Source organism: Empidonax traillii, unplaced genomic scaffold, assembly GCF_003031625.1.
Source record: "Empidonax traillii isolate 1590-97213 ecotype Southwest subspecies unplaced genomic scaffold, ASM303162v1 scaffold579:size954524, whole genome shotgun sequence".
Lineage (NCBI taxonomy): Eukaryota > Metazoa > Chordata > Aves > Passeriformes > Tyrannidae > Empidonax > Empidonax traillii.
The window spans coordinates 558,048-571,916 of NW_020955772.1; the positions used below are offsets into that span (position 1 = coordinate 558,048).

Genomic DNA, 13,869 nt, shown 5'->3' on the forward strand with positions numbered 1-13,869 from the left:
ATGGAAGAAAACGGCTCAGTGTTTTTAATGAACCAAACACGAGAATGGATTTTGAGCATCTGTAGCATATTACAAGTCTGGAGCAGGATTCAAGTCTCACAACAGGCCACGTTTTTCACAGTTCCCACCTAAAGACCATGGCAAAGCTTTGGATTTTGCCACTACATTTGGGGTTCCCACCATCTTCTCTAATCCTTGAATCCCTTTCCTCTGATTTTCTGCTGATCTCTCAAGTTTTTCTCCTTGGGAAAAGACTACATGGCTGATCTGCAGAGGAGGGAAGCAGAGCCAGGCTCTGTCTGGGGAGTGTGGCTTTGCTTGGGAGACCCTGTTATACGATGTCCTTAACCTTTCATGCAGCAGCCTCTGTCCTGCTCATGAACTCAACCCCCCGAGCAGCAGATCAAGGGGTACAGCAGGTGGCTCTGGTCCACAGGATCTGGAGAGGGACCCTGCTGGTGCAGTTCTGTTGCATGAAGGTGGGTGGTTTGGCTCTTCCCTCTGGAGAAGAAGGCTGGGGAGGATGGTGCAAGCTCATGTGGACACAAGGCCATTTCCCCGCCCTCACTCGGGGAATGCACCCAGACAACACCTGGGAGAGGCAGCTGCCCACAGAACCACCAAGGTGCTCCTCACATGCAAGAGGACAGAAACCAGCCACTGGTCAGCAATGGGGCTCATTTATTATCTCACAAGAACGAGTGACAAACAGCTGCAGTAACGTCAGCAGAACCAAAGCTTTGCCCAGGGCCCGAGCTCTGACCGCGGGGCTCCCTGCCAGCTGGCACTGGGAGGGTCTGTGATGGAGAGGATGGATTTGGGAGATCCCTGAGCTGCAGGGAGTGAATCCGAGGCTGTTCCCAGTGGCCTGTGTCCTCCTGACGTCAAAATCCCACAGTGCTGATTTCTGTTCCCTCCGTCTACATGAGCTGCCTGCCCTTAAAACAACAGAGGGCAAGTGCAGGCCCCGAAATGGCTGCACCGTGTCTGGGACGTGTATCCAGAACCAGCAGCCTCTTCCAGGAAGGAGGTTTGGGGGCAGTGAGGGACCCAGACCCCATTTTCACCACACCTGAGCAGGAACCAGGTGACTACAGACAGGAGTGCCCCAGGTGTGCTGTGGTGTGTGAAGCGGGGATGGAGGGAGCCCGGTGTGCCCCTGGGTGCCTTGGGCGGGTGCTGCTGAGTGACCTCAGGCACAGCACGTGGGTTTTTCTGGGAAACTGCTTGGGTTTGGCTGCCGTGGTTTTCAGAGACCCCTTGTGGGTCAGATTGAAAGGTGGGCTGAGCATTCCCAGCTCCTGGCATCTGCTGGAGGTGAGGGTCCTACCCAACCCACGAGGTTCCCAGTGAATGAGTGGAAACTCCCAAAAAATAGAGGCAGTCCAAACCTCAGGTGCACACATGGATACGCTGCTTTTAACCCACTTCTGCTTGTCCAGTTGATGGCATGGGGCAGACACCAGCCTATTTGTGTGGGACCTGCAGAGAACCCTGGAGGACAGGCCTGAGGTCCCTGTGGGTGGCCATGTCACTGCAGTCGGACATTTCCACGTGTGGCCACAGAGCAAGGGCTTTTGCTAAGATGTCTCTGCCTCAGAAGACACACTTGGCTTCACTGCAGGCTCCTCCTGGCTGGCGATGCTTCAGGACGAGAAGGAGGAGGAGGAGGAGGAGGAGGAGGAGGAGGGGGGTCTCCCTGACCCTCTTCCTGAGCTGGTGGGGCTCTCTCCCAGGCAGTTCCCAGCAGGAGCGACACGTGCAGGGGTTATCTCCTCCCGTGGCCAGCCCTGAGTGTCTGGGGCTCAGTCAGAGCCCTTCCAAGCGAGGGGCAGCTGGCGGAGTGGTGCCTGTTGTCCAGGCAGGTGTGGTGGGGTTGAGGGTAGACAGGTTGTACTGGTGCTTTACAGGGAGAAGCCTGTGTCACCTTGCTGGCCCCCCTGGAGCTGGGGCTGGCCCTTGGCGTGGGCTGTGGGGCTGTTCCGAGGAGGTTTATAAGTGAGACGTGTAGGGCAGTGAGGGCGGGGAGGGGAAGAAGGTTATCTGGAGGCTGCTGCCAGACGGGTCTCGGCTCTCTGAAGTGATCAGCACCTCACTGTCACTGAGGCAGGGACAATGCTCAGAGAAGCCCCTCTCCTTCCCCCTGGTGCCCACTCTTTGCTGGCAGGGGATGAGCGTCATGGAGGGGAAGCTGTAGCTGTCGAGGATGGGGCGCACTCCCAGGGAATCAGGCGTCTCAAACATGTGGTCGATGTCAGAAAAGCTCACCAGGGCCTGCGTGGAGTCATAGGAGCTTTTCTCCATGTCATCAGCAGCGCAGGACTGGGGGAAGCTCCCCTTGTCCTGCCCCTTCTGCCTCAGCAGGCGGAAGTCATCTCTGAAGTGGGGGTTGAAGAGCAGGTAGAGCAAGGGGTTGAGGCAGGCGGGCAGGGGCAGGACCACGAGGAGGACGGATTTGATGACCTCTGGGGTGATAAGGAAGAGGTTGAGGGTAGAGGAGAAGGCGAGGAAGGCCACTGGGCAGTACAGGAGGCAGTTGGTGAAGATCAGCCAGGCCACATGCTTAACCATGGCGCAGTCCCAGACAGCGCCGAACTCCCCCTTCAGCAGGTTGCAGTAGAGTCGGATGTAGGTGCCGGTGATAGTCAGGAAGCAGAGCATGTTTGTCATCACCAAGGCCACAGTGAAGCCCAGGGTGGCAGGTTTCCCATCTGGGATGGGATACGGGAGGCAGAGAGGGGACGCTCCGTATTCCCCAACGGAGAAGAGAGGCAGAACGGCGGCCACAGAGGACAGGAACAGGCAGCAGCAGGCAGCAGCCTTGACCTTGCCTAGGGAGGGCGATTTCCCGTAGCCCCGCACGCAGGAGGCTGAGATGCTGCACTGCACAGCAGCCAGGGTGAGCAGGAAGATGGCAGCCTGGGAGGCAAACACGGACAGGAACCCCGTCACCCTGCAGCCCGCGCCCGTCTCCCATCTGGCGCCGTACTTGGCGAAGTGGCCGTAGGTGAGGGCGTCGACGAGGGCCATCATGCTGCAGGAGATGCCTGTCAGCATGTTGGCCCCGGCTATGGAGCCGATGATGAACTTCACAGGAGAGAGGTAGCTGGGGGAGGCAAACACAGCCAGGATGACCAGGCCGTTGCAGAGCACCGAGACCAGGACGATGACCCAAACGCCCAGGCGGATGATCCAGCTCTCAAACAGGTGATCGCAAGGCTTGAAGGGACCTGGAAGACAAACCTCAAAGTTATGCCCAGCAGGCACCACTTGGCTCCAGGGGTGCTGCTTGGGGTGGTGGCCACGTCCCAGCCCCTCTCCTGGCCCCACCGGCCCCATGAGTGCTGAGGGCTGGCAAGGAGAATTGTTTGCCCTCTTCTGCAGCTGCCTCTTGGCTCTTTCCCTCCTGTGCCCACACTGAGGTGCCTCTGGCATCCTCTCAGATCTTGTCTAGGGCAGAAACAAGGTGCAGGGAGAGGTCAAAGTGAAATGTGAGAAACCACAAAGTTATCAGAGCTCCTTAAACACAAAAAAAGGTCATGACTCCAGACCCAACGACACTCCTGGTGTCAGCCCGGCATTTGGGCCCCTCTGCCATTACCTGCTCCTTCTCATCTACCCCCTGGGATCAGGAAGTTAGTGCTGTGGAGATGTGTGACATTGCCTGGGAGGGATTGGGATGTTATAGTGAGGGGCTCAGCAAAAACAAAAACAGGATGGGAGAAGTTTTAGGTGGTGCAGAGCAAACAAAATTAGAGGAAATGCAGAAATCCTGCTCATCTCAAAGGGGATAAAGCTCAGAGCACCATCACCTTTGTTCCCAGGCAGCAGGACATGCCCTCAACTATAATCTGTTCCTTCATGTCTCTTTTACAAAAACAAAGTCAGTGGGACAACTGGTGAAAACTCTGTCCCTGCTGGTGTTCAACAGCTGGCTGGATGGAACCAGGCCTGTCCAGCTACATCCAGCTGGGAGAAGGAAGCTCCTCACCTGTCCCCATTTTGGCCAAAGCCTAACCAGGCTTCTGATCTGAAAGGTCGTGGGGGGATCCTGGGGATTTAGAGAAGCTCAAAGGATCCCAGCTCTGTTCAGGGGGTTTCCCTGGCTGCTCACCGGGGCTTGGCGTGCACTGAATAGTGGGGTGAAGCTTTGATTCCTCATGGTCCAGCTGAAGGTCATCTGCATCCAGGTCATCTGGGGAGAAAAGAACAAGAAATGGTGCTCAGAGATGAACGAGCACCATCAGGGTTAACCGGGCCAGGAGTTTTCCCACCGCCTGCCTTCCACTCAGACCTTCCCAGCCAGTTCCTAGCCCACAAGTTCAAAGTAGCTGCTGGTGTCCAGTTTGTCCCCTGCAGTCACTGCTGCAGAGGGAGAAGGTCTTGTAAAAACGTTGGTGGGTTGCAGTGTAGCCAATCCCTCCGTTTTTAGGTTGCTCCCAACATTTGAAGTGGGAGAGCCCCAGCTCCCAGAGCTGTGTGACTGTGGTTCCCTCCTCCCAGCAAGCATTATTAAAAGTAAATAAATACTCCAGCTTATGTGGTTACAGAACACAAAGCCTTCAAATGCATCTTCTCCGTGGGAGCTTTCTGGGCAGGGCTTGTCCAGTGTGTTCATCAAGAGGGATTTTGGGGCTTTGTTCAGAGGGAGCCATCAGCCTCTTCTTGCAGAACAAATTCTCCGTCAGCATCCACCGCCACCGAACAGCTCCGTGGCAAAGAGACAAGGGAACCCGACATTTATTGCCTAATTTTATGTCCCGTGAATTCTTGGGACTTGTGGCCCCTGTTTTGGTCATGGAGGTTCCCAGGATTTGCTGAAGGCAGACTGGTTGCCCGTGGCTGCAGCCTCTGTGTTCGTGGGGTTTGTGCAGCCAGGCTGCAGAGCCCTGGGCCAGCACTGGCAGCTGCACCCTGAGCCAGGTTTGGGCTCACTGAGGCTCAGGCAGAGCCCCCCCTGACTGAAGAAGAAGCTTCTGGAAGGGAATGGGGCTGAGACCTCAGCCATGTTTTTGGTGTAGGACATCACCAAGGCGAATGGCATCCTCTCATTTAATCCCAGACGTGATTTTCTGTTTTGTTCCCTTGTTCCTCCTCCCAGACTCCTGCTGACTGATAGCACTGGGACACAGTGAGGACAGCTGCTGTCCCGCTGCCCTGTCCCCACCCATGGCACCAGCACGGCCTTCAGCTCCCACTGGGGATCTTTGGAGGGTTTTTCTGCCAGCAGGAGCAAAGGGAAAGGATGTGGTTTTCTGCTTCCTGCAGCCTGGGAGCCAGGGAGCTGTGGGATGAACTCTCCCTTGGATGAAGGGACTGATGCTGGTGTGCACCTGGCAGCTCAGACACTGCCCAGGAGGGTGAGTTTCCACAGTGCTGAAGATGCAGCTGACCTGAGTGGGGTTTCCTTGTCTAATCTCTTTAGAGGTGGTGCCTCTCACGAGCTCTGCTCCCTGCCCGTGTTTGAAAATGTGACTGGGATTAGTTGATTAAAGAATGATGACAAATAACGTGCTATCTTTAGTGCCTCCTGACAAGCTCTGTGGCTTTCTCGGCTTCAGGGAGCTTTGGAAAAAAAAAAAAAAAACCAAAACCAAAAACCATTTTTTAAAATCTGTCTGTATAAGAGTTGAAATATTACTGCTGCTTTGGAGCCTGGCAAGGAAACACTCACAGTGGGATGGAAAAATATTTCATCCTTGTATTTTATAGTCTTATAAATCTCCAGTGTCTTTTCCAGCCACAGAGCGGAGGCTGTAATGTGCAGGCACGACACCCAAAGAACACAGACACAGACTTGCACTTTCTGTGCCCTGCTGAGACCCAGCCCTTGGGAAAGTGTAACCTGCCCCATCCCTTTTCTCCTCAAAGGGCTGGGTCTAAGCCCAGGTTAAACATTTTCATGAAGCGAAGGAGGATCTTTTGTTTTGCCTGGACTGCTGAGCCTTTTGGGAATCGCAAAGCAATCCTCAGACAGCACAGCAAGGTTCAAAGTGAGAAATGGACCTCTCTGCTGGAAACCAGTACTTCCCCAGCCTGGGAACTGTGGAGAAAGGAAAATGGTTGTTTTGTCCTAGCAAGGTAGACTGCATCAGTTTGGAAGAAGCTGCTATTTATTTGAATTTTGCGAAGGCACCTCCACTCTCTGAGGTTTCATGGAAAAAAACCCACCTTGCCAGTGTTGCCCTTTCCGTGGAAAAAAAGCTGTCTGTACCAAAAGCAAAGTGGGAGGAAGGGGAGGAGAATTGCTGGAGAAGGGGCCTGGGCAGGTGGTTTTTTGGGACTTGAGTGGCCTTCTGAAATGACCAAAGCAGGAAAAGTGTAGCTCTAAGGACCCTGCAGGGTTTGCAAGGTGGTTGCCAGCTAAACACTGTCAGTTGGAATCCAGGGAGGCTGAGACAACTGGGATTGTCCAGCCTGGAGAAGAGAAGGCTCCAGGGAGACCCTAGAGACCCTCCCAGTGCCTAAAGGAGCTCCAAGGAAGCTGGAGAGGAACTCTGGACAAGGGTCTGGAGTGACAGGACAAGGGGAAACGGCTTCTCACTGCCAGAGGGCAGGGTTAGATGGGATATTGGGAAAAAATTCTTCCTTGTGGGGGTGGTGAGGGCCTGGCACAGGTTGTCCAGAGAAGCTGTGGCTGGAATCAATGCCTGTCCCTCTCACAAGCTCTCCCAGAGCATCTGAGTGCCCTGATGAGCCTGGCTGTACATTGCCAGGACAGAGCCACAAGTTATTTTCTCTTAACTAGACCACTTCCCCTTTTGCATGAAAGGAATGTTTGGGAGCTTTTGTCCTTTTTAATGAGGAAGTGTTACAAGGTTCATATAACCCAGCTAAATGCCACCAGTGGCCATCAGAAAGGAAGCACTGGGGACAGAAATAAAGCAGTGATTAATTAAGTAAAACAGCAATACCACAAACCCCTCATCACCAAGAGCAGACCTGGTTGCTGAGTGGTGAGGAGGGTCACCTGCAAAAGCTGCACCTCATAGGAACATGTTCTTGTGCATGTCACACTTGCACCTGTGTGCTTTGGTATTTCAAGACAAATCCAGTGCTTTAAATCTGAAAATGGGAGCCTTTACAAGCTGCTGATAGCCTCATCTGGCACATCTTAGAAACAGTCAGCATTCCCCTTCGGTCCCAAAAGCTCATGAAGGCACCATCCATGAGGCTGAGACTGGCTTGGAGGCCTGGGAGCCTGTGGTAGGTTTTGGTCTGCTGACAGGACCAGGAGATAGCATCCTTTGGGACATCAAAGGCTTTGGTACCCAGCAAGAGCAGCTCTGTGAGCAGCGCTGTGGGCTCTGTTCACAAACCAGATCTTTCCACAGATGCTGTAATTTGCTGGGCCAGCCCCCCAGCTATCTGCACCAGGACTGTTACAGCATGGGCTGTGTTAATGATGGAAAAATTGACCCGGCCGAGAAGCAATTCCTGCAGCAATGACTGTGACTCCTCTGGACTGTCTGCCCAGCGTTGCCACCACGTCTACCACGCTTCCCAGAGCCACATCAGGCCAGCAGGAACCACACTTGCTACCCTCTGGCTGGACTTTTTACATGTCTAAAGCTTATTCTTGGTCTCTGAAGGATCAGGGCAGGAGCAGAACACAGAGCTGGCTGTGTCATAAAGGGTCTTGGTGGTGCTGCCTGTAACACAGAGTCCAGCAGCTCTGGGTCAATTATCTGTCTGCACATCCAGCTTTTCTTCACGTTATTCTGAGATTCCTTTGCACCAGGACCACACCAGCTGTGTGCCAGAGCTGCTGCTGCTGTGCTGGGGGGCTGTGGGTGCACGTGTGCCTTGCACTGTCCTGTGCTGGCTTCATGCAGGTCTGTGCAGAACTGAGCTTTGGAGCTCAGAACAGATTGACTCTTGGACAGAAAGTTCTGCTCAGCTCTGGAGGCCCTTCTGCCCTGCTCCAGCCAGCCCCTGTACTGAGCTCACTGTCCTCCCCAGATGTGTCCTGTTGTCACACCTAACCCTGACCTTTGCTGCAGCATCAGGGAACGTGCCCAGAAGCAGCACAGGTGCAGGTCTCTCTATCTCCAGCCAGCTGCACACTCCAGGCCTTGGACTTCATTCTGTTACTTGGATTAATCCTGAAGCCCTTCCCCTAGATGTTGAAAGGAGGAAGGCTGATGTCCTGCCAAAAGGCTCCACACTGCCCAAAAGTCTGACAACCAAGCCCAGAAGCTGTCCCAGGTAGCCTCAGCCACCTTCCAGTGCCTTGGGCAGTCTCCCCCCATGGCCAGCAAGGCCACACTGGCAGACGTGCCCATGCTGTGGAGGACTGCCAGGTCCTTGGGTTACACTGTGAAGGTTTGGATGTGCCAGATCAGCTCTTTTTCCCCTACAGGATCACCAGCTGAAGCCCATTCACAGCAGCTGGCCACCTGCATTGGAGAAGGCTCAGTCTGCCTTCCCTGGGGCAGCTGTCACTCCGTGGCTGTTGGTGGGAGCACTCCAAGCTCGCTCAGCCCTGCCCGTGGACCGATCACCCTTCAGCCCAGGTTACTCACAGTGATTATCGGCGTGACCTGGAAACAATTCCATGGTCCTCTTGTGGGGATCCTCCTCCTCAGGACTCGTGTCTTCTGCCTCCCACTGGCTGGACACCTTGAAGAAGCTGCTGCAGCTCCCGTAGGCGCAGCACTGGTAGGCGTACGGGACCTCCAGGACTCTGCACAGGGGGGGAAGCAGAACTTAAGGGTTGTGACCCCTCCAGGGCCTGACTCTCCGTTGCTTTGCACTTTTTGCTCAGTTCAAATGTGACAAAGGCTGGTCTGCCTGGTGGTCTTTACACCAGAGAGGGTCTGTGCTCTGGGGAAGGTCTCCACGTAGGACAGTGTGTGTGCCCAAGGCACCCCATGGTGTCTCTGCCCTGCCCCACTGCTGCTGGTTTGAGCAGGAGCACTGAGGTGGAGAATACCATTCCTAGATCAAGGCATTCCTAAAAACCTGCCTGCAGTTTTCCCCAGGCTAAATTAGCCCCTCTTTTCCCAAGGCATGTACAGTCTTCAACTTTTACCCCAAGGCCATCTTTTGCTGGGCATCCTTTCTTTCCTTTAAGGTGAGAAGCTTCCCAAAAGCAAAGTTCCCCCTTCCTTGTTGCTGAGGGTCAGAAAGACACCTTCAAACTTCAACTCCAGGAGCGTGGCTCCCTCCTGCCAGCTCAGGAAGGGAATTCTCAGATCCCTCAAGTGAAACAAGTTGTTTAAATATGTCTGATTTCTACTTGAAGGTCAAACTGCTGGTTGCTAATTATAGCATGTATTACAAGGTTAATTCTAGAGCAGCTGAGCATCATCTGGACACAATACCAGGCTGTCTGTCAGCGTTTCTGGCTTTGCTGGAAGCCAGGGAGACTGCTGCTGAAGGCAAAGGAACCTCAGGTTTTCCAGACAATTAAGGTCTTCTGACAAGATCAGTAAATATGGTGAAACTCTATATTCTAAAAATATGCTTTTGTTTTATGTTCCCAAACATTTCTGCCCGAGCCCCGTGAGGCTGTGGAAACTCTGTATACAAACTTGTTTCCTGTTACAAGCTCCAAATTAGATCCTATTATTGAAAGGTGGCAGGGAGGTGCTGATCCTCCCAGGAAGGGTAAGAATTGTTCTCAGATGATTCCACCAGGCAGATGCCCCAAGAGTAAGACTACTTAATGGCAGCACCCCAAAATGTAGGGAATGTTAATGGGTCCATCGCCTGGCGTGGTTCAATGAACCACTGCTGCAGGCTCAGTTTCTCTGGGACAAATCCAAACCAGCTCCACAGCTGCCAGTGGAACTTGTTTAGAGGAGAAACACCCTGGAAGTGCTGAACTTGACCCACCCTGCACAAGGGACTGCCTGCTGGAGTGGGTCTGGAGGTGGCCACGGGGATGCTCTGAGGGCTGGAGCCCCTCTGCCATGGAGACAGACTGGGGGAGCTGGGAGTGTTCACCTGGAGAAGAGAAGCTCCAGGGAGACCTTTGAGATCCTTCCAGTGCCTAAAAGGGGCTCCAAGAGAGCTGGAGAGGGACTTGGGACAAGGGCCTGGAGTGACAGGACAAGGGGGAATGGCTTCCCACTGCCAGAGGGCAGGGTTATTGGGAATATTGGCAAGAAATTCTTGGCTAGGAGGGTGGTGAGGTTGTCCAGAGAAGCTGTGGCTGCCCCATCCTTGGAAGTCTCCAAGGCCAGGCTGGATGGGGCTTGGAGTACCCTGGTCTAGTGGAAGGTGTCCCTGCCCATGATGGCAGGAGTTGGAATGAGATGAGCTTTGAGTGATTCTGTGATTCTATGATCTTGGGTGTAGAAAACCCTCCAAAAGCTTCTGGAATCCCCTGCCATTTTAAACCAGTCATGCAGTAGATCCCAGCTATGATGAACCAAAAAAGTCAGAGAGAAGGCCCTTCAGACCCCACTGCGAGGTGGACTGATGTGAGAGCTCCACACTTTTCCCCAGGCCTGAGCTGTTAATCCCAGTGTTGGTGCACTGGCCCGTGGTCCCAGCACTAGGTGTCTAAACTGGAGAAGCTCCAGCCTTGGGAAACTCACACTGGATGAGTGGGAGCATCAGCTTTTGCATTCTTGGCTCCAAGGGAACTCCCCATGAGACCCAAGGAACAGGTGACTTTGCCTGAGGGGAATTTGTGTTCTTTGGACCATGGACACCTCAGCCTGAGGGCAGGTGCCAGGCTGAGGCCCACCTGTAAAGGAGGGTCAGGAGAGCCTGAGCCTACAGCACTGCTCTCTGAGCCTTTCACAGCCTCATCTTGCTCAGTTTGACCCCTCCAGGCTCCTCATTAATCCACAGCAGACAAGACACGGCCACACAAACAGAGTTTACAGAAGGAAACCTGGATGTCATTAGCTGGGGCTGCTTCTGGGAATGTTTTCCATTGAGAGGAGCCCTGAGCTGGGCTCGCTGCATGCTCTCCACTTGTGTGTGTGTTTGGGGTGGGGGTGATGGGCCAGGGAGCACAGCACCACTCTCCAGTGAAAGATGCTAAAAGATGAGAGGCATCAGCAGCACATGAAGCTTCCTCTGCCCATTGGCCAAAGCATGAGAGAGACAAGGAGAGCAGGAGCCTGAGTGCTTTAGGCAAATACAGGCTGTGCTGAGCACCAGGAGTGAAAGAGCCAACACCCCAAGTACCTCATTTTGGGGAAGCTCTCCTTGGTGAAGGGCTCAGAGAGAGCTGGGTTGCCTTGGAGCTTCAGGTGGGTCAGTCCAGCCAAGCCATCCAGGGGCAGCGTGACCAGCTGGTTGTCAGTCAGGTCCCTGGTGAAGGGAAAGCAGAGAGGGAGACCACGGTCAGGGTTCTGCTGCCACTGGTACCTCAGCCAAGCCCTCAGCTGCTCGTCTCGATTGCTCCCTCAGTGTGATGCTGAGGTGGGGCTGGGTGCTGCACGGGAGCCAGAAACCTCTGGAGATAAACAGATTGAGATTGCAGTCGCTGGGAAAATGAGTGTGTGTCTGTGGGGGGATTGGTGCCCACTCTGAAAGCTCTGCACGGTATCTTCCTCCCTGTACACATCCCTGCTCCACACACCTCTCCCTCCAAAATAGGTTGGGTATGACTGCAGGTCATAAAATACCCAAAGTCTTAGTCAGGGGGTGAGGACTGAGAACCCTCCAGAGCCAGTGCAGATGATCTGCAGTGACTCTTGCTGAAACAGCCCATCATGCTGATCTTCCATAAAGACATCTAAAGCAGGTATGAAAGCACCAGGAAATGGAAGTTTAAGTGTTCAGGGTGAGAGCAGCTTAAAAATAGCCCCTCCTGCACTTCATCATCCCGTTGGTATCAAGAGAAAACCTTAGGATTTGGTCTGTCCACATCAGTGCTGAGACAGGCACCTCGGCACATCAGCCTAAATCCTGGGTGTCCTGCTTGCCCAGGGAGTCAGTCTGAGGTCCTGAGATACCTCCCATCCACGGACCACTGTGAAGGAAATATCCCTGTGACTTACAGCTTGGTGAGCGAGTGCAGGGTCACGAAGGCCTCTGGGTGAATAAACTGGATGAAATTCCAGCTCAGGTCTCTGCAAGGCAAGGACACACCTTGTAAGAAGAGAGCAGAGCAGGGCAGTGAAGCTGCTGACACCAGGGGCTCAATGAGATCAAATGTGGGATCCTGTAGCCCCTTGGAGAGCAGCAAGTTGTGTCCCACTGCAGCTCCCCAGAGACAAGAATGCTTGGGTTTGCAAAAGCACAGGGGTTTGCCTTGCAGGAGCTCCTCCACTGAGACTGATAGGAAAGGTTCCTTTCTGGGTTAATTTTCTGTAAATTTGGGGATTTTATGCTGACATGCTAAACCTCAGAGCAGTGGACTAAGGCCATGCCTTAGTGCCAGGGCATCCCCAGTACAGTCACAGTGCTGGGTGTTGTAAGCACAGATAGGGCCAGGGGGATGTGGAAGGTGAACCAAGATGATTTTAGAATGTCTCCTGCCATGTTTGGATGTCACAGGGCCAGTGGTGCCCTGCAGGGTCTTACTAGCTCTCAGAGGTGCCAAGCACCTGGGAGGTCACTCTCTGTGTATGGCACGTGCATGCTTGGCTGCACTTCGTCCATCGAAGATGAGCTTGTGGGGAGAAAGTCTCAAACCTAATGGGATGCTCTGCATGGATGTTCCAGGACTGCACGGCCCAGGATCATCGGGGGGTTACAGGGGGAGTCTGCAGGCACAGGGGAAGCCAGAAGGATGGTTTGTGCCCTCTTCTTTTCTAAAGGGGAGGGGCAGGGGGACTCCCAGCAGAGGCAGAGGGAGCAGGGTTGGAACTCCCTGCAGCCTGCCGGGGTTCACGGTTCCCCTTCAGACTCCAGCCAGTCCCCTGGCAGACAATACTTGCATGGAGCGCAGGGCCATCAGCTGCACAAAGGTGTCTGCTCTGATCTCGTGGATTCTGTTGTGCTGGAGACCACTGGGAAAACAGAAACTGGTTTGAGAAGACAGCTGAAGGCAACGTTCCTACTTTGTTGGGATCTTTGTCCCAGTGCAGCCGATGGAGATTGTCACAGCGGAGGTTGTTATTTGCACTTGGGAGACCTGCTCTTATTTTAAGAGTTAAATGGGATGAGCAGCAAAACATCTCAGAGCCATTCTTTCCCACAGGCAGCTCCAGGGCTCAGGCAGCCTCTGCTTTTGATGCCATCGTGGCTCAGCAAAGCGCTGTTGATGTGCAGTGTTTAAAGGTGCCCTGTTATCTCCAAAGCCACGCTGGTTTCCCACTCTGCTCTGCCCTAAGCCTGCAAGCTGCTTCATCCACAGCAAAAGTGGAGAGCTCTGAGCCAGTGAACAGCAACCAGCTCTGTGTGACCCTGCAGGAAGGACCACGTGGTGCTGCCCTTTGCCTTCGTGAGGGTGAAGGGGGTCTGAGGGCTGAAGGCACCTCAGTGTTGCATGAAGAAAAATCCCAATGTCTTGTTGAACCCACCACCCACATCTACACATGAAGTGCCTCAGCCCTGCACATCTCCTTTCCAGCAGCCTCCTACACCCCCTGGGGAAGGGGAAGGAGCAGGGTGGGGGCTTCCACAGACTTTGCTGAGTGACCTACACACTTCCCACACCTCCAAGAGACATCTACAATTCTCCAACCATGCACCTTGGGGGAAACATTCTGTGTTTCATTTTTCCCTAGTGTGGAACAATGGTGAATAAATATTAAGATTCCTATGAGATGCCCATCATGAATTCCCAACCTGCAGAATTGGTGTCCCCATCTGTGATCTACAAGGGGACACAACCACCGCCTAGTGCTGTACCTACAGCAGCTCCCCTGTAATTTTTTTGTGTAGATAACTTGCTTTTAGGCTCAGAAATAACCTTGACTCATCTGACACAGGGACCTGCATGCGGTGGCTGTAACA

General features: G+C 53.8%; 1 protein-coding gene across 2 annotated transcripts in view; it reads right to left on the minus strand.

Annotated features, from left to right (window-relative positions):
• Positions 1–664: 664 nt before the first annotated feature.
• The window catches only part of LGR6 (leucine rich repeat containing G protein-coupled receptor 6), a 113,370-nt gene continuing 100,165 nt past the window's right edge, over positions 665–13,869 (minus strand). For both annotated transcript variants that reach the window (XM_027898106.1, XM_027898105.1), the window contains 6 exons: positions 12,849–12,920; positions 11,967–12,038; positions 11,149–11,274; positions 8,526–8,686; positions 4,115–4,195; positions 665–3,230 (listed from right to left, as the gene is read on the minus strand). In XM_027898106.1, coding sequence (XP_027753907.1) covers positions 1,993–3,230; positions 4,115–4,195; positions 8,526–8,686; positions 11,149–11,274; positions 11,967–12,038; positions 12,849–12,920 — 1,750 coding nt within the window. In that variant the 3' untranslated portion in view covers positions 665–1,992. The remainder of the gene's footprint in view (positions 3,231–4,114; positions 4,196–8,525; positions 8,687–11,148; positions 11,275–11,966; positions 12,039–12,848; positions 12,921–13,869) is intronic.